The sequence below is a fragment of the Nannobrachium achirus genome, assembly GCF_963921795.1.
Source record: "Nannobrachium achirus genome assembly, chromosome: 6".
Lineage (NCBI taxonomy): Eukaryota > Metazoa > Chordata > Actinopteri > Myctophiformes > Myctophidae > Nannobrachium > Nannobrachium achirus.
The window spans coordinates 46,693,568-46,712,270 of NC_137815.1; the positions used below are offsets into that span (position 1 = coordinate 46,693,568).

The 18,703-nt window shown below is 39.7% G+C and overlaps 1 protein-coding gene across 1 annotated transcript; it reads right to left on the reverse strand.

The window, feature by feature from the left end:
* Positions 1-4,604: 4,604 nt before the first annotated feature.
* Positions 4,605-18,427, reverse strand: ncoa5 (nuclear receptor coactivator 5). Its single transcript, XM_080727497.1, has 12 exons — positions 18,395-18,427; positions 15,819-15,897; positions 14,668-14,947; positions 14,163-14,270; positions 13,128-13,194; positions 10,433-10,804; positions 9,755-9,885; positions 9,368-9,506; positions 7,895-8,094; positions 7,094-7,298; positions 6,841-6,929; positions 4,605-6,330 (listed from the first exon to the last, which is right to left on the reverse strand). Exons 3-12 carry the CDS (start codon positions 14,834-14,836, stop codon positions 5,675-5,677), a joined length of 2,136 nt encoding a protein of 711 aa, XP_080583623.1. The 5' UTR covers positions 14,837-14,947; positions 15,819-15,897; positions 18,395-18,427; the 3' UTR covers positions 4,605-5,674.
* Between the last annotated feature and the right edge of the window lie 276 nt (positions 18,428-18,703).

The window sequence follows — 18,703 nt, forward strand, 5'->3', positions numbered from 1 at the left end:
ATACTGTATATCCCTATGGACCGGGGGAGATATTAGACTTTCGAGGCCATTATTCTGAGGCAGTGAGACACTCTGCTACACACTTTTGACCTCCTCCCACGGGGAAACCCGATTCGGGTCACAGCACCAATGTAAACGCCCGGGATTCGAACCCAGGTCTCCTGCGTGAAAGTCCAATATCTCAACCACTTGATCAAAGGGATAGCCCTCTGGCCCGGGGGAGATATTAGACTTTTGAGGTCATCAGCAGTGAGACACTCTGCTACACACATCATATACAGTATATACACACATACACACGCACGCACACACACAGTATATAACTAATTAGAGAAACGTTTTGAGCTTGTAGATCAGCAATTTTCCCTATGAATACAGGTGTGCCTTGACTTGTCCATTGGTGTGCCTTGTGCACAAAATAATTGAAAACCACTGTATTGGTTAACTAACTTTATGTTGAATACCTTGACGCAATATTACACTAGGGTATTCTCGCTCTTTTTACAAAACTGCTTACTCCCTTCTCTAATGTTATATCACAGTAAAGCAGTTAAGCAAGCCCTATAGCAGGGGAAATATTTCATGAATTTGATTAGTTAAAAAAACCTGAAAAACTAAAATGATTAAGAATATGTTTCCTTTACATTGCTTTGAATTGTCTGTTAGTTGTTCTATAGGTTGTGAATTTATAACACGTCTACCTGTGGCACGTCAAGCATCATGACCTAGAGGTCATGCTGTAGCTCTTTTTAGATGATTGGCACCTCAGATCATCAGACATTTTCTTTAAAATACTTTGATATTACACATAATTATGTCAATGTCTTGATGATGTCTTTGGAAAAAGAAAAAGAGTTTTAAAGAATATGGCTGTTTTGGGATTGTCACTGGAACATTGCCTGCATCGACTGAGCCTTTTAAATCTATTCTAAAGAAGAGATATCTGATATTTATTGGACAAGTTTACTGAAAAATGAATTATTTATCAAATTATCAATGTGTTTTATAATTACTGTTTGCATGGTCTTATGTGGCAATATTTGTTTTTAGTGGTTTCTATATTGTGATGAGTTCTATGTTCAAGGTGGTCAAGGACAGGTGGGGAAAGGAGTGTTCTCTTTATGAGCATCGTGAAATGACACTTAAAGATCAGAGAACCTTGAAAACAAGTCTTTTGCAAAAAAGAGTATGAGTTCACATTATTGTTACTTGTCATATTTCAATCTTTGCTCAAGTAGTGTAATGTAACAAAATCTTTTGAGTTAGCGAATGAATGGACCTTACAAATGGTCATTTCACCCGTGTAAATATGACTGCTGTCAAAAACACTGTAACTACGATGTTGTCTTTTGTTTGTTGTACTGGTCTATCACTGTGGACAGAGTCTTAGAGTTTTGTACGATTATGTGCAATATTGTTCTCACATTTATTTATTTTTTGTTTTGTTTCATTGTTTGCATTTAAACAACTTGCAGTGCCACCGGTCAGTTAGTTCATCACAATGTTTGTCACCACCAGGTCTTATGGACCCTAAAGTGTCAATTGTGGAAGACAGCTGTCCCACAGTGCTCTCTGGTGGCATGGGTGTATATTACAGCCAGTTGTAGGGATGTTATGAAAGATAATCATGTTCCATCGTTATACTGCAGTTTTGGACTGCAATAAACTACCTACCTGTTCATTTTGTTTACATTTTATCATTTAAGTATACTCTAGGTCAGTGAGGCATGCGTCACAACCTTATTTCCATTTTCTTTTCTTTTCTCTTGCTATATTTCTAAAAGAATCATAGTAAATGTTCAATCTATAGTGCTTGTCACTCTATCTGTGAGGTGAGCCTCCCCCCAAAACCCTATACACCCACCCATATTCCCTTGCCCCCTCTCCCCCACCTCCTTGTCACAACTCCACCCCAGCTCTATACTTATATGTGATTGCAGTATAATTCTGTAAAATGATCAAAGAATATAAAACCAAGCGCTTCCAATCCTGGCAGGGGCTTTGCTTGTAAAACAAGGTGGTCCAAATGAAACCAGCATGTTCCCTCCTCACCTCCATCAGTGGAACACATCAAATCTTTCACCTGCACAACTGTAGCACGAGACCAACCTGCCGGTGATCATTACTAAAGTCTCCATCCTCAAATGGATATTAAAGGGCTCTGAAACACATCTGTTACTGGGTTGAGGAGGCTATCCTTTTAGAAAAGACACCAACAAAGAAAAGAAACAGCAGACCATAAACTGGTAGGCAGTGCCTCGCAAAATTTGCTTTTGTTGAACAGAGAGACGGAGAGCCGGAAAGCCTAATAGTTCACATAGATACAGAATCAATCTAAAAAAATATATTGTGTAAAAGTTCATTTTCTTCTGTAATACAATTAATTATTTTTAAACTTTCATATATTCTAGATTCATTGTGCATGCAGTGAAACCTTTTTTTGTTTACATTTTTATGGCATACAGCTCGTGAAAATCAAAAAAAGAAAATCCATATCTTAAAATATTAGAATATTACACACGACTTACTCAAAAGAAGGATTTAGAATACATAAATGTCAAACTTCTGAAAGGTTATGTTAGTTTATGAACTCAGTACTTGGTCTGGAATACTTTTGAACAGAAAAAAGAACAAAGAAAATAAAAGGTTTTGAATAATTCACTGCATGCACAATGAATATATAGAATATATGAAAGTTTTAAAAAAAAAGAATTATATTACAGAAGAACTTTTACACAATATTCATTTTTTTTTAGATTGATCTGTATATGGTTTACAATTTTTACCCGGGATTATCCTCACAGACGCAGCAGATCTATGACTCAGGAGGTACATTTCTATGTATTTGTTTATTTATGAGTCAGTATGATCTCTCTGGGAGTCTGATGAGAGCAATTACAAGCAGAGCCTCTAGTCCAGTTATGTTGTGTAAACTCAAAGCATGCATGCAGACTATTACCCCAACAAGGTGTAGTATTGAAAATATATTGGGTGTTTGTGGTATATACAAAAAAAAAAAGTATTTTGTTCTTATCCGTTTATTTGAGACGTTTTCTTTTGGTAGTATGAAACGTTTGCTATCTTTTCTTTTGACTGGCAAATCAGTGTATCCAAGACGAATGAATATATTACAGTACAAGATTCTATTTTTTATGGTAGATTTATTTGTTGCAAGAGGTCCTTTGGGATTGTCGTATCAATTGTGTCATATATATCTGCAGATAAACTGATTACCAAAGTATATTTCAGTTACATATGATAGGTGTGCAAATGTGTACTCCAATGAATTAGACACAAAGCTGAATACCGGTGAGTCATTGGCTGATAAAATAAATAATTATTTAATGCTTTAACTTGTATATCTGCTTGTATAGCAGATATACAAGCTCACCGCGCTGCATGCCACGCTGCGAGCTTGTAGATCCGCTATTTTTGAAAAACCTTGAAGTTTAAAAGTTAAATACCATAAGTCAAAGTTAAATACCGAGTCATTGGCTGATAAATAATGGTTTAACAATAAGTTAAATAGGGGTTCTCTTTTATTTAGAAAATTGATAGCATTCATTAAGTTAATTTGATGAACATTCAAAACTCAACATTCAAACTTCAATGAACAACGCAGAAGCAAAATTCAGCAAAGAATGTCTGCTTGCTGAGAAAACACGACGGTACCTCGTAATAAAATGATCAGCCACCTAGACCGGTGTTTCTCAAACTTTTAAATTCCAAGGTCTTCCCTTAACTCTGACAGTATACAAATGGAACCAAATGGACCCGTTAGGGTCCATTTGGTTCCATTTGTGTGCTGTCAGAGTTACAGACTTGAAAGAGTCAATTTAGGCCCTCCTAAAGGAAATCCAGAGTCACTGGAATCCACTTTGAGAAACACTGACCTAGACTACAATTATGCTTCAACATGCTCTCATCTTAAATATGTTGATTACCAGTCAGTGCAACATTAATTCAATAGGAAAACACAAAGCTGCCACTAGAGCGCATTATAGCTTTCCAAGATGCAAAATGACCTTTTCCATTTAAATGATACACCCTACTCCTGATCTGGGTTTGTTTTTAATTCACTGGAGTCGTGGGAAAACATTTTGTACCGAGTGCTTGAAATGGAATGGATGTAGTTACAAATTATATATATATATATAACAGTATAACACGCACACACAATATCAGTTGCCCTTAGTTTCCCCCCCTTCATTAAATAACCTTTCATTATTCTTCCTCGATACTGTATGTAGTCTTATGGTAAAGCCGTAGTTCGTTCCTTTCAGTTACGTGGGGGTGTGTGTATGTGTGTAAAACTGCTGGGGATGGTTGCATTGAAGGTTGGGGGGGGGTGGTGGGTTGGGTTATGTGTAAATAAATCAAATAGTTTATTGTGGAGGTGTTTATTTTCTGTGTCGGTGTAAGGTAAACATTCTAATGAAATAAAAACTAGTATTATTCTCTATTGTGTTTCATGATACCTTAAAAAAAAAGAAAAGTAAAAAGTAGTTTTATCTTACATTTCAAATGCTTCTATCTATGGCTTCTGGCGACTATCCCCTTCCATTTTATAGACTTGTCAGCACAAAATGCAATAAACAATACCATTTTATTACAGTTAATTGTGTTGAGTCTTTAATTCAATCTTGTTGGAACAACAAAAACTATACTGTACATGTTTTGAAACTAACATTGTTATCAACTACGATCACCATTGGAAAATAAATGTATGGGCCTGCAGCAATCACAATTGTCAAACATGCAACACTTACAACTCACAACGAGAAAACAAAAAGTGAAATAAATCCTGGTTACAATTGCAATCGGCTTGACTGTCAAAAGTCTCAAAGAGCAACGGAAGAGTTCAAGCATCTGTGTACAATACCAAGAATAATAAAAATAGAAAAAGGATTCCTCGTTAAAAGCATTTACAAATACGAAAACAAAAAAGGTCTACTTTTCATCTATTCACATTAACTTGTGATTTAACCAAACAGAACTTCAGTTTCTTTTTAATTAGGCCTATTTTAATTTGGTGCAGGGCTGCACAATTATAGCCTGGTAAACCATCCTGGTCGCGTGAATAATGTGAATCACAGTCCAGACCCAATTATTTTGCATAACATTGCAATCATGGTTATTAATCATGGTTATCAAAATTATGGCTAAAATGATAATCTAACTATTGCCTAATATTGCAATCACGGTTATTAATCAATACTCATGGTGTAAAAAGTATGTTTTTATCATTTTGGTAATGCCTCTTTTCCTAATAAAAAGTGAAAATAATTACAATCCGGAAGTGTTCTGTTCATTAACCCATTCAATCCGGAAAAGCATCTGTCATTTTAGATTTGAGCAATGCACTATTTAGCACTCGGATTAAGGCATTTTTAGAATAGGCCTTCGGTCTAAATGGGTTAAAAACATGAACCCTAACATCCCTATTCTGGGCATGTAAAATAGGCCATCATTAGGCAAAAATAGCAGATCTACAAGCTCACAATGAGATGCAGGCCAAGAACAGACTCCTGTGGGACCTGGGTCAACAAAGTATATAAAGTTTAAGTGATTAAACCATGTATAATTTCATGGAGACCAGGGAAAGGTACAACTAAGACTTGCGAATTGTGCAGCCCTATTTGGAAGAGGGGAAATAATGGGGCTAATATGACTATTAGTAATGTCGTGTGTACATAGACATGGGGGGAGGCTGGCTCATGTTTGGCCCCATGCTTTGCCCCATGCTTGGTCCCATGCTTTGCCCCATGCTTGGGCCCATGCCTGGTCCTGGCCTTGGAGGTGGCTGCTGGGAGTTGCCAGAATTCACCAGGTGGTTTAGAGAGGGTCCACTCTGAATGAGAGTATCCAGAGCTTTCTGGACACTCGGGTTGTCAAAGTTGATACCCGAAGCTGCACCGGGGGGCCTCGTGCTTCCCGGCGCTGCCGGCATTCGGCCCGGAGGCATGCCGTAGCCTGGGGGCGCGCCAGGAGGAGGGCCACTTGGGGGCATGGAAGGACGAGCCCCCATCATCTGCGGGCTCTGGGATGGGGGCGGGAGGCCTGACGAGGGGTGGCTCATGGCTGCAATTTGGGCCATGGAGCTATAAGCCTGGGACATGGTCGCACTGGCCGCAGAGGCCGCTGCGCTGGTTCCTCCTGCCGATGGCGCTGAACCGCTGTTGAACAGGCTGAGGATTTTCGCCTGCAGCTCTGCCTGGTGGCTGGGGTTTGGAGTGGCGCTGCTTGGCGCAGCTGGCAGGTGGCTGGACTGGGGGGCAGGGGCAGTGTGGGTTGGGGCTGGGACTCCTTGGGCTGGGGGCGGGGCAGCGGCTGAAGTGGAGAGATTGACGGCAACAGTGGTTTGTCAAGTGAACAGTCATTATTAGTAGTGTGCGATATCAAAATTCTGGCCGATACCGATATCCGATATAATTAATCTGTGTTATGGCCGATAACCGATTATTGCCGATATCGCTATGTATATTATATTTCAGTTTCCCAGATCCTTGAGAGATAAACAACTCTCATGAAGTACATAATATAATGTTGTATTGTGCAATACGTTTGAGACGATGCATAGGTTTCATTGTGACATAACTCTACTGGCAACTACTTTATGTTTAGGCTACACGTCGGCGGTGCATCCCAGGCTTCCCTCCTCATTGATACGTACAGTATTAGCATCTCCCATGCTCTTTAAAGGCTGTTTAATGCCTGGCAGCAAGTCCAAGCCCGGCTGCACGTCACTTCCCTACTCCGTTTCCTGTCTTTCTCCACATAAACCCACCGCCAAATATAATATATAATAATAATACCCCCAAATATAGAAGGCATGCTCACCTTTATGAGGGTCCGATGCTCGTACCAAGCGCTCCCTCTTGTCCTTGAGGTACGCAATCATACTGTCCAGTTCCTCTGGGGTCACAAATCTATTAAACAATATATGGAAAAAACATATTACACCATTGTTTTTAGACATCCCAAATCATCAACTATGGATCATTGCTACTGCTTGATATGCAATGTTTACTACTGTATGTATATCGTATTATTATTTCCTCATATTGGCCAGTAAACTGCTCATTAACACTACCTGTTCTCAGACAACAACGTGACGGTGGTCAGTTGGGAGATTGGGTGGCTCTCTCTGTCGGGCTCTCTAAGCAACACGTCATCAGCCATCTTGGCAGCCTTCCTGGCTATCTCCTCGCGTTCCTTGTCCCGGTGTTCTACTTTATAGGCATCGTAGTTGTGGGCAACTAAGACCATGGCATCCTGCATGGGCATGTTTCTATGCTCTGAGAGGTAGAGAAGAATAATTTTATTGTGTGTTTGCACACACACACACACACACACACACACACACACACACACACACACACACACACACACACACACACACACACACACACACACACACACACACACACACACACACACACACACACACACACACACACACACAGGGACGATTCTGACAACACTTGGGGCATTCCTTGGTAAAACAAAGCAAACAGAGTACAGACTTTTAAAGTACAAGTCTAAAAGTCTCATAAGAGAATTTAAGGGGATATTTCACTTGAAAAAAATCTGGCTTTTATGAACACCCTGAACAGATTTTAATTTGCTTGATTCAATATTTAGATATTTGATGTAAATGTTATCTGGCCCTCCAGGGCCTCTCCCCATATACACACCCATATTTGGTACCATTTTCGATACCACGCAACCACAGCGATTTTAGTGCAAACATGTTTATTTTAATTCAAAGAAAAATACAGAACTTTTTGAGGTAGATGGTAGTGCACTTTTCAAAAGCTTGCCTTTGAGGTTTTCACATTTTAAGTACAAATAAGGCTGTGCAATCTGTGCAAACTGAGTAGCGTTGTCTTACCTTGAGGCGTGCCAAACAAGATGTTGACGGTACAGGAACGGTGAACCTGGTGCTGCTGGGTGATAATGATGGCGAAGGGGGTGCGGGCACGTCCCACATCCTCCAGGGCCTGGGTCAGCGATACCTCCGTGTTGAGGAAGATCAGATCCACTACCATGCCCAGATCACGCACCTTACGGCCCACCGTCTCGGCATATTCCCTACAGTTGGTTTGCAAGCAACACAAGCACAAACACACGCAGACGTACGAGCGGTATGAAATGACAACCTTCTTTGTACTGTTTTTTATAATATTTAAGAGGTTAAAGAGGTGGTGCCATAGTTTTGTACTTTTTCTGTTTTTCATGTGTCTAGGAGGTTGAAAGTACATCATTGGACCCCCTGGTGTGGTTTTTATGAGCAATTATGTATTCTCTTGGTATTCGTTTGTTTTCTCTTGGAGGCTGCCACCTTGTGGTCAAAAGTGTCAGTTAAAAACACAGATATTTTTACATCACAGAATCAACTCCTCCCCTAATTACCATTCACCCAACACTGTGGCTAACTTCAGCTGGGTCACCACCCACCATGACATCCATGCATACTTAACTTCTTCAGTGTCATATTTAAAGTGGGACCTCTTATATTGCCGGTTCGCCAACAAAGGGTTAAAAAATCAAACCTCGGTTCGAAGTGGAGCGGTGAATTTGAGCAGCTGTACCCTATGTGAGTGAGTGTAAACTGTGCCTGTGAGTGAGTGGTGAGTGTGCCTGGCCTGCACAAAACAGCGCCCCTCCTTTAACTAGTGTTTTGTGTGTGGCCACTCAAGGTATTGCCAGGCTACGGACACGGCCAGCCAGCCACCCAGCCACCCACCCACCCACCCACGGACATACCTGTTCATTGGGAGCGCTTTCACCGCTCCAAAAATAGTGTGCACGCTGGTGCACACATTCGTGCACAGATCATGCACTATGCATGTGCATGCTTTTCACAGCTTTCAAACAAAAAAATCCGCTTGGAAATCCGTTCAGGCATTCAGGAGAAGGCAGCCCTTATGTTTTCTTCAAATGTAAACAAACATGGCTGCCATGTTTGAAAGATGGGGTTGGTATGGGGGTTAAACATGCAATTTTGCGATCGCGATCATGGCTAGTACACTGTTGGAGGTCCAAAACTTTTTTTTTCAAAAAAACTTTTTCAAAAAAAAAAAAAAAAAAAATCTTTTTTATTATTTAAAAAAAAAAAGACGTCCAGAAGACGTCTGGCAGGGAGGTCCATAGTTAAAAAGACCTTTTTATTAAAGAAAACGTCTTTTTTGGCAGGGTATGAGTTAATGAACTGGGGGTGTCTGTATACTTTTTTGGAAAAAGATCTTCCTCCTAGTATAAGCATAATACCTGATAATCATGTTTTAGAGGGGGGGAAAATCATGGCACCACCTCTTTAAAGAAAACGTCTGCTTATCAGGTGGGACACCGAGAGCGGACATACTTCTGTACTTTGTTGACAACGATGACAGAGCAATCGACAGGCCGTGCTGTGTCGTAACGCCGCTGAAGTTCTTCATAGTACTGCCGATACAACTCGTTACGTCGACGCTCCTCTGGCCGCCCACGGTCCTCCACAGTTGCTGGAAAGGGAGGGGAGGGGGGGGGGGGGGGGGGCGAGATTTAATCGACTTGCATCCAAGTCAACTGAAACATTCTTTTGAACTTTAATTCCATCGTCAATAACGACGTTGTCATGCCTACCAGCATTCTCAGTGATAAAATGGCCGGACAGAACATTTTGCCCAAATTAGGGACACCAGGTTCAATGTGATTAATGCACTGGAGATTCCTCTGAATCCTAGTGTCAAACTAGAAATGCAACACATACGTTCAGCTTCACGTCCACGGCCATTCCAGGGTTCTCTGTAAGCGTCTCTGAAGGGCTCATCCTTCTTCCGGTAGTAGTCATCTACAGCCGTAGCCCCAGCCCCTCCTCCACGGTAGTATCGATCATAGTCCCTGCAACACAGGGAAAACAAAACACACACAGATTGAGGAACTGACATTGTCTAGTTTTGTCTGTTGCTTTTGAATTATTTCAATATAATATTATGTCACTGCTTCAGTTGTTTTGGCTAGTTTAACCTCTGCGTACTGCATGGTACCCAAACTTCTTAGCTCAAGACCCAAAGGATCGATCAGATGTTTGCCCAAACTAGTAGTCTAGATGGACAGGGGGGTCCATGCGCATAGGGTGGATTTCTTTTCGCCACCAGTTTTTTCTTAATCCTTGAAGGGTATATTTTAAGATTCTGCCAGGTACCAAGCTGAAATATGTTCTCATGGGGCTATTTTTAAATGATTTCTTGCACCTACCCATTCACTTACTATACAGGGAAAAAAGAAAACCCAAAAAATCTTCTTTAAGTAGCATGTGAGGGGTCTAACTAGGGGTTTATCATGATTCTGAATCCATTGCATCCATGCATATAACAAACGAGTGTCAACTAGTGTAAGCTGGACAACTGACAGACAGACCTCTGCAGTGACTGAATCTCATTTTCACCTGTATGCGGGGTCCCTGGGATCACTTCGTGGATCATCTCGTGGATCTCCTCGTGGATCTCCTCTGACGTCCTTGTCCCTGCTCTCAGAACCACGATAACCACGCTCGTCGTGGTCACGTCGTGGCCCACTGGAGCGAGGTTCCCGACTTGTTTCCCGGCTTGGTTCTCTGCTTGGTGCTCGACCTGGCTCCCTCCCTGGTTCTCGACCTGGCTCCCTCCCTGGTTCTCGACCTGGCTCCCTCCCTGGTTCTCGACCTGGCTCCCTCCCTGGTTCTCGACCTGGCTCCCTCCCATCACGGCCCTCCCGGGACTGACGTGCATACGGGAGTACAGGGGAGCGGGAACGAGGCCGGCTGTCACCATAGGGAGCCCTGAGAAGTAAGAAAATTGTATTACAACAAGCAACGGTAGAATTTGTTACCTTTTTTCCCCAAATAAATACCAAAACAAAAAATGTAGTACACGAGAACCTAGATTACCTTTTTCCCAAGAAACTATTTCTGAGCTACGTTTGAAATTCCAAATGTGATAAATATACACGTTTTATTGTCAATCTCCATGACCATATTTTGCATATGTGCAACAGAGAGCAACCCTCACCGTACCACAATTCCTGACATGGGAATGGTGTGGCTGTAGTTGTGACAACTTCATCCCAGCAAACGAGGTAGTTCCAGTGACATCATTGAAATTAAGAAATGATCCGTGATCCATGCGCAAAACGACGCTCTCGTGATTCGTTGACCTCAAATCAAGCAGGCACATCACAATTGGACCAGTGTTTCATGAACAAGGATTTGTACACAATAAATTAGCAAGTTTGCGAAAGACTTGATAGAAAACCACATTCCTGTATCGTATTCTGCTGGTGAAAACAACGGTCTAAATGTTAATGACAGATACAAATGAATAATATGTCTACATTCACAAGTTTGTTTTTGTGTCACTCTAAAGAGAAACATTGTCAATATGCATTGCATTTCAGGGATTAACACTAACTGTTGCCCGACTGCCCGGGGCAGGTGAAGTTTGATATTGGGTTGCCCGACCGGGCAGGTGCACATTTTGAGTAAGATAATGAGATATCTGTCTTTAGATACTTGAACAGGACTAGAGTCAGTCCGTCTCTCTCTCTCTCCCTCCCCACACGCGCGCGCGCAAGCTCCGTTGAAAACCGCTCATCTACCAGCTCACTTTATGCAGCTAGACATGAGGACTGCAGCTGCAACTAGTCATACATCAGCGGGTTCCATTTGGGCAAAACATCAACGTGAATCCGTTTGCAGGATTAATCTCCTTCTCTCCAGAGAATGTCTGCCGCTGCGTGACGCTTCTCTTTCTGCTCGTAGCGACCTGCGCAGCAAAGCTAGCCGCGAGCCGCACTCGATAGTCAGGACCGCTCCGACGTGTTGTTTTCAGATCGTTATTCATGGTGCGACACAATTATAAATCATTCGAAGATAATCCCAGTTTATAAAAAGTAAACACCAGAGCAATAAACACTTGAGCAAACATCTACTTTTCTTTAACAAATATCTCTGCTCCTCTACTACAGAAGCCTACATTCTCTTCCCCCTTCCAAAGGTTGTCAACCTGTGGGCCGGGACCACCAGAGACGTCCCCAAATGATTTTGGGAGGGTCCCCAGATGACCGTGAAATCATAATTTAAGGTCTTATTAGGACATTTTTAATGCCTCAAGAAAGAAAATTAAAAATACATTAAAAAACATTACCTCATTAAAAAGAATCAACAAACTATACTATAAAAACAGACAAATAATATAAGAAAGAGGCAACATTTTGAAAATAGCCGATCTATAAGCTCACAACACCATGAATTACCACATGTGGGTCCCTGGACCCATTACATTGAAAACCTAGCAACATCACTGCAAGTAGAAGGTAACAAATAAGTTCAAATGAACGGTAATAAGATTTTTACGATTATGAGGGCAAGTGGCCATGACTTGAGGGCAAGTAGAACATGACCTGTACTTGCCCGATGGGCAAGTGCCTCTGAGACCTTAGTGTCAACCCCTGCATTTTAATATTTATGGTTGGCACTTGACTGACATCTAGTTTTAAGATTGCCTGAAACTAAACATCTAGTTTTAAGATTGCCTGAAACTAAACAGCTTTAGACAACATTTTGTCTAAAGCTGACATTCATCTTGAATTATACAGTTGTTATTACGTAGTTATTATGTTATATTATGTAGCTCTAATAAAATCAGTTAAAAGCTTTCCCAAGGAGATGTTTAAAGGAGAATGTTCAAAATATATATTACACGAAATCTTAAGCATGTGTGACTTTGCAGGAAAGAGTATTGATGTAAATACAGCTACCCATTCCACTGTTTTCAATCGCAACGTCGATGTGCACAACGCATCGTTTTTAAGTGGCCGTGGCACGGGACGGAAACACGCAAAGGACTCAGGAACAAGTGAAGAAAAGCTGTGAGACAACATCTTTCAGAGACAAGACACTTGGGATTGCATTCCATTTTTTCTTTGATTTATTTCAACAATCTAGATATATGAAATAAAGCGAAATAATACGCAAACTGCCTTCCCGCACACTCGCGCAATGTATTGCAGTTTTCCCGGCAAATTGCTTGAATCCCTGGTGGATTTGTTTTACCAGACCATCTGGAGCGCTGGTAGTTCTTCACACCCATTTGACATTACTTTACCTTCGAGGAGGGCTCGGCCTTGATTGAGATGGTTTAGTCGTTCGTCGCTCCACTGCCATATTTACATCTGAAAATAAACCAATCCAAACGTTCAACATAACAGTGATATATGAGCGTACGCTTTCACGTAGAAATGGAACTGACGGCGTGAACACTTCCATGGTCCAAAAATGAAATTAGGCTTCAGAACTCCCGAGCATGAAAAACAAAAGATGTAGAAATTTGAACATGTCAAGATGTTCAATGTGGTGTAGTCGACTTTGCAGGACGCAGGTTGAAAAAAATATAAATAAACTAAATACATAATTACAGCTGGTTCACCATAAATGTATTTTGTCCTGTATTCTTACAGGTTTAAATGGCCGATAAGCGATTCTTTGAACGTCCAGCAAGAAATTCGACATTTGAAAATCCCAGGCAGCAGAGTCTAAACCCATCAAATGCTGTGGAAAAGACCACCATTGAATCTGTGTTTTGTTTGTTTTTCTTTACATATTAACCGATTAAAATCGGAGTAATTTTAGATTTTACATTTTTCAGAAAACCATTTTAGTGTTAGGTTAATCAGCCTCAGGTCTTAATAGGTTAACGCAACAGTGCATTGCATCTACAGCAAAATAAAAAGTGTACAAAATCTGGAGAACATGTGGTGTGCAGTTGTATGAACCCGTTCATATTATTGTTGAATCTTTCCTTGTTTCCATTTTCATCGATATTGAAAATGTTTAAATGTTTTTCGATTTTTGGATTCCCCCTGCTCTGGCTTGTTGAAGAACAATGTCTGTAAATCCAGTTTGTAATGTTTGGGTTTAAACAAAGGAAACCTTTACCGACAAATTCATTAAATAGTTCTATGATGTTTTGGTTATATATTTTTATGAATGTATTGTTGATTGTTTCTCCTACCTTCTATAAGTCACCCATAACTAGTGTATCTTCTTTATCTGGGCACAGAGCGGTCACATCTACTGTACATGAGTCTTATCTTCTTTAACTTGGCACGGAGCAGTCACATCTACTGTACACAAGTCTTACCTATTTTATAACCTTTATATATTCGACCCTTTTGGTGCAGCTTTGCAGCTTCGGCTTCGTCAACGCGCTCAAATTGCACAAATCCAAACCCACGGAACATGGACACGCCTGGAAGAGGGAGCATTCCAGGAACACACATTTATACTTCCCAGGAGGAACATTGATTTAATTAATACACCTCATTATTCACAGTATGCAAAACAATTGACCCAGTAAGTTATTATCAATAACAGATGGCCTAAGTTTCAAAAACACATGCCTTGTATTTACATGACAAGTAAAGCATTTTTCTTCATGTGTGTAAATATGTTGTCCTAAGTTTCAAAAACACATGCCTTGTATTTACATGACAAGTAAAGCATTTTTCTTTGTGTGTGTAAATATGTTTCTGGTTTAACAACTAGGATCTTAAGTATTATATGAAAGCATAATTTTATTTTCATAAATGTAAGCATTACAATGAACAACATATTCCTCCTTTGAGGATATTTTGAAGATTACTGACCGACTACTTTTCCGTGTTGTGAGAACAGCTCTGCCAAATCCTTCTTTTCCATGTCTGAGGTGGGTAAATTCCCGACAAAAATCCTCCTTTCCAAATCTCGGGGGTCATTGCTGCTGCAGGATCGTGTGTAACTCCCAGGTGAAAGGCTGCGGCTTCTTCTGTGAGACATGACTCGATCCCCAAGCTGAACTGGCTTCTTTGTAGGTCTTATGCGCTTGAAAAAGTTATTTTTTGTTTCGTTTGCTCTTTAGCGCGCACCGTTAAATTGTTGTCCACGATTCTGAAAAGTCCCAGTGAGGTAACAGAAAACAGAAATTCCATGGATGGGCAATAATTTTCAGAAGAAGCAGAAGTAACAGACGGTTAGATGTGTCACTATGAATGAGACAACATACAAGTTAGAGTTGGAAATTTCAAAATGACCCAAAATCTACATTATTTGATGCGTTATGAAGAACTGTATTCAATCACACAAAATCCTCCATAAGAGAGAGGTGATATTTGAGGGGTTGATTCTTTTTTGTTCAGGCGCTATGCACTTTTAGTATTCGGGGGGGAAACTTTCTTTCATATCAGCCAGGAAATGGTTGCAATGAGTGCTGAAATGGTTTTTAATTCCAACTGGGCCCCTTTGCTGTCATGGCATTTTAGACAAAAGTATGTCTTCCAAGGTAAATGGATGTAAGAATGAGGTTGGAGCATCTGCATCTCTTTGACTTGGTGTGCAGTCCCTTGATGAAAATTGTGGTCAATTAGGATTCACAAGGAATAAATTGGCTGCACGCAGGTCCTCCAAAATGAATGTGATTCAAAATCAAAATGCAAATTAGTGTTGTTCGCTTCAACACTGAAGTGTAGGAATGTTTACTGGAAAATCGCAGTGAAGTAAGTGAAAAAGTGGGTAACATTGAACCCAGAAAATGAGAAAATTCAAATATTTTCGTGGTGCTCTTTGACGTCGCAAGACATTCACTTCAGGTTTCAAAACCAAAATACACAGCAAACTTGTGCCATGTAGAGGCAATGTATTTTATTTCATTGTTTGCTGTATTCATGCATTTTTCTACAGCAACTTGTTTCCAATAACTATCAATGTTAAGTCATTTAACCCCATTATGTTATGCTGTCCAGGTAGCAACCTTGTTTCATACCTTGTGTTGCGCCTCGTTTTTCTGGGTAAGGTATCCTCATAATACTGGAGCCAGCCAAGGTCCGATTCAAGTCTCAGATCTATAAAACAAAAGAGTTGGAGGATACAATTGTGAATCAATCTATCAATCTACAGTCTTTAGACACATTACTGTCTCCCATACAGGCAAACATGGAAAAACTCCTACCTTGCTGTGAAGTAAATTAGGTAAAAATTAAGTCCGCCAGTACTAATATACAGCATGACATAATATTGCATTGCACTGATGAAAGCGGGTAGGATGAATGCAATGCATAGCTACACTCTGTCTATTTCCATTCTTTGAATGTTCCACTTTAGACTTCGTTCTCTCTCATTTAAAAATGAATAGAACCAAACTTGTGTTCACATGGCTTAAACAATACATTGTTACTCTCTGTTCTAAGAAGAGACCTTGAAAATGAACAAACTCTTGTTTGAAAAATGGTATGCCGTCTGTCACTTTTTAGATTTTATTTTTGTTGATAAACTAAATATAGGCCTACTTTGTGATTCAAGGTCAGGTTTGTCCAGTAATTAATTGCATGAAGAAATAAAATAGAAATCTAAGAAATTGCATAAATTAGAAAACAAGTGTCTAAGAAGTACACCCAAAAAACTGATTCAACCCCCCTATAAATGTGACACATATAAATTATGTTTGCTTTATTTAATTACTTCACTTCAAGGCATAAGCATATACATTTAATTGATATAACTCAAATATTATTAATAGTGCCAGATGTGATACATTTACATTATGTTGGCTTTATTTAAATGTATTTAATTATAATATATGCAAATGTATTGAATTGATGTAACTGAACAAATATTAATCGTGCTTACCTTAAATATATACATTTACAATATATGCATTTTTATTAAATTGTTCCAACTCAAATGTAATTAATAGTGCTTATACAAAATCTATTCATTTAACATTATGCATTTATATTACATTCATGTAACTCAAATCTTAGTAATGGAATTTAAAAACACATTGAAAATGAGTTCCAATGAAAACTCCCAGAGTCCCATAAACCACGCCTCTCACCAATTTTATTGAGTAGTTTTTAAGGCTGAAATCATTCTGAGAATATTGTTTGAATCCAACTCAATTTTATTAAGTACATTTTACAGATCTGAGAAGTGACTCCAGCCCTTTCCCTTGATTGGTCAAATAAGTTGGTCACATGTTATGCAAAGCATGCTGGGAACAGCATTTTTCTAGGTTTTCAGGGAAATGTTTAAGCTTTCGGGAGCTAAAAATGCTAAATGTATCATATCAATGTGTCTGCCTTGGCAAGATGACTGTCATATGTCAGAATTTGATTTGTCAGTATTTGAGCCTAAACCCTAACCCTAACTGCTAGGCTGCTAGTTTAAGCTTGAGCTCCCTCCCCATGCTAGGCTAAAAGAGAAGAACTCATGGTAACTTTGAGGTTATTGCGTTGGTTTTCTCTTAAATGTTCTGATTATTCAATAATCACTGCTATTGCATATATCCATTATGCATCTGTATGTTGATATTGTAAAACTTGAAACAAATCATCCAGAAGAAAACCTGAAACCGAACTCTTCTTATGTAAATGTAAAAGTATTTTATTTATCTTAGCTTAATTCCATAAAAATGAGTTGAACCAACACATTTACGTTAACATTTGTTTGAGTTGGACAAACGTAAATTAATTAAGTTCATATAATTAACTTGGCTTAAGTTAATGAAAATGAGTTGGACTAATTGAACAACATGCATTGCATTGAATGTAGATTTGACTTGGGACTACATATATCCCATATATAAATTTACTCATATAAAATGGGTGGAAAAGTTTCACACATTTAAAATGTGTTCAACTGAGAGATTATTTTTTTGGGTGTATTATTATATTATATCTAATTTCTCTTTTGGGCCTCGAGCTTTATCAATTGTTTTTATGTACTTGATTACAATACATTTACCTCACTCATGGGGGCAAATTTACTATAATCAGATGTCTTAGGAAAGCGTCAAAAACAAAAGATATTATTGAACTCAAGGGTCTCCATGGCATGAGTTTGGGGGTGAACTACTCCTTTAAACATGTAGGTAAGGGCCTATATATATATGTTTTATTTTATTATTAGAAATATGTGTATTTAGGGAGTTTAACTTAACTCCACGTCCTCCTAGCGCGCCATTGTTGCAAAATGTGTCACCCTAACGTTACTATGTATAAGCCTCGCATTTATTTTAAATGACCCTTATTTAACCCAACTTGATTTGATGCCTAGCCGAGTTTATTAAATAAAGGGGCCAACAATTGGACTATTTTCATGCAACGTAACTCGTGTGGATTAAAATGAATGGATAAAATGGAGCCACCGGACACTTCGTTTACGCCAACATTAGCTAGCCTGTTAGCTAGCTAGTTAGCCGCTTAGCTAAATTACATCTTTGTTTACGACCTAATGAATGCTTTGGTTAATTTAGCCGGTCGACTAACGTTAAGCACATGAATTAACCTCCTTTATTAGACCCCAATGTGTCTATTTTAACACTATAGTTTAATTAATTACCTCCGCTCCAAGTGTTGTGTGTTGGTGTCTCGTAGGCCACGGAGTTGGTTGTGCTCGGTTCACCCTCACCGTTAACCTCGTCGCTACGTTAGCTCGGCTCGCTAGTAGTCGTCGGTTGCTACAGCCTACAGAACATACAGACACACACAACTGCTGCTCCGGCTTCCTCTCCTCTAGGCTGGGATCAAGTTGCTTTCAATAATGCTTTGAAAGTTGCTGATCCGGTCTGTGTCTATGCCGGATACGGAAACGTTTCTTCCGTATATGTGTGCGGGTTAATAACCGGATACAGTAAGCAGGCTGTAGACC

Coding starts and splice junctions, on each gene's coding strand:
- ncoa5 (XM_080727497.1), bottom strand. CDS start 14,836: ATGTCTCACAGAAGAAGCCGCAGCCTTTCACCTGGGAGTTACACACGA. Junction 10,805..13,127: donor AGGCCGAGCCCTCCTCGAAG/GTAAAGTAATGT, acceptor CTTACTTCTCAG/GGCTCCCTATGGTGACAGCC. Junction 8,095..9,367: donor GTTGTCAACAAAGTACAGAA/GTATGTCCGCTC, acceptor AACCAACTGTAG/GGAATATGCCGAGACGGTGG.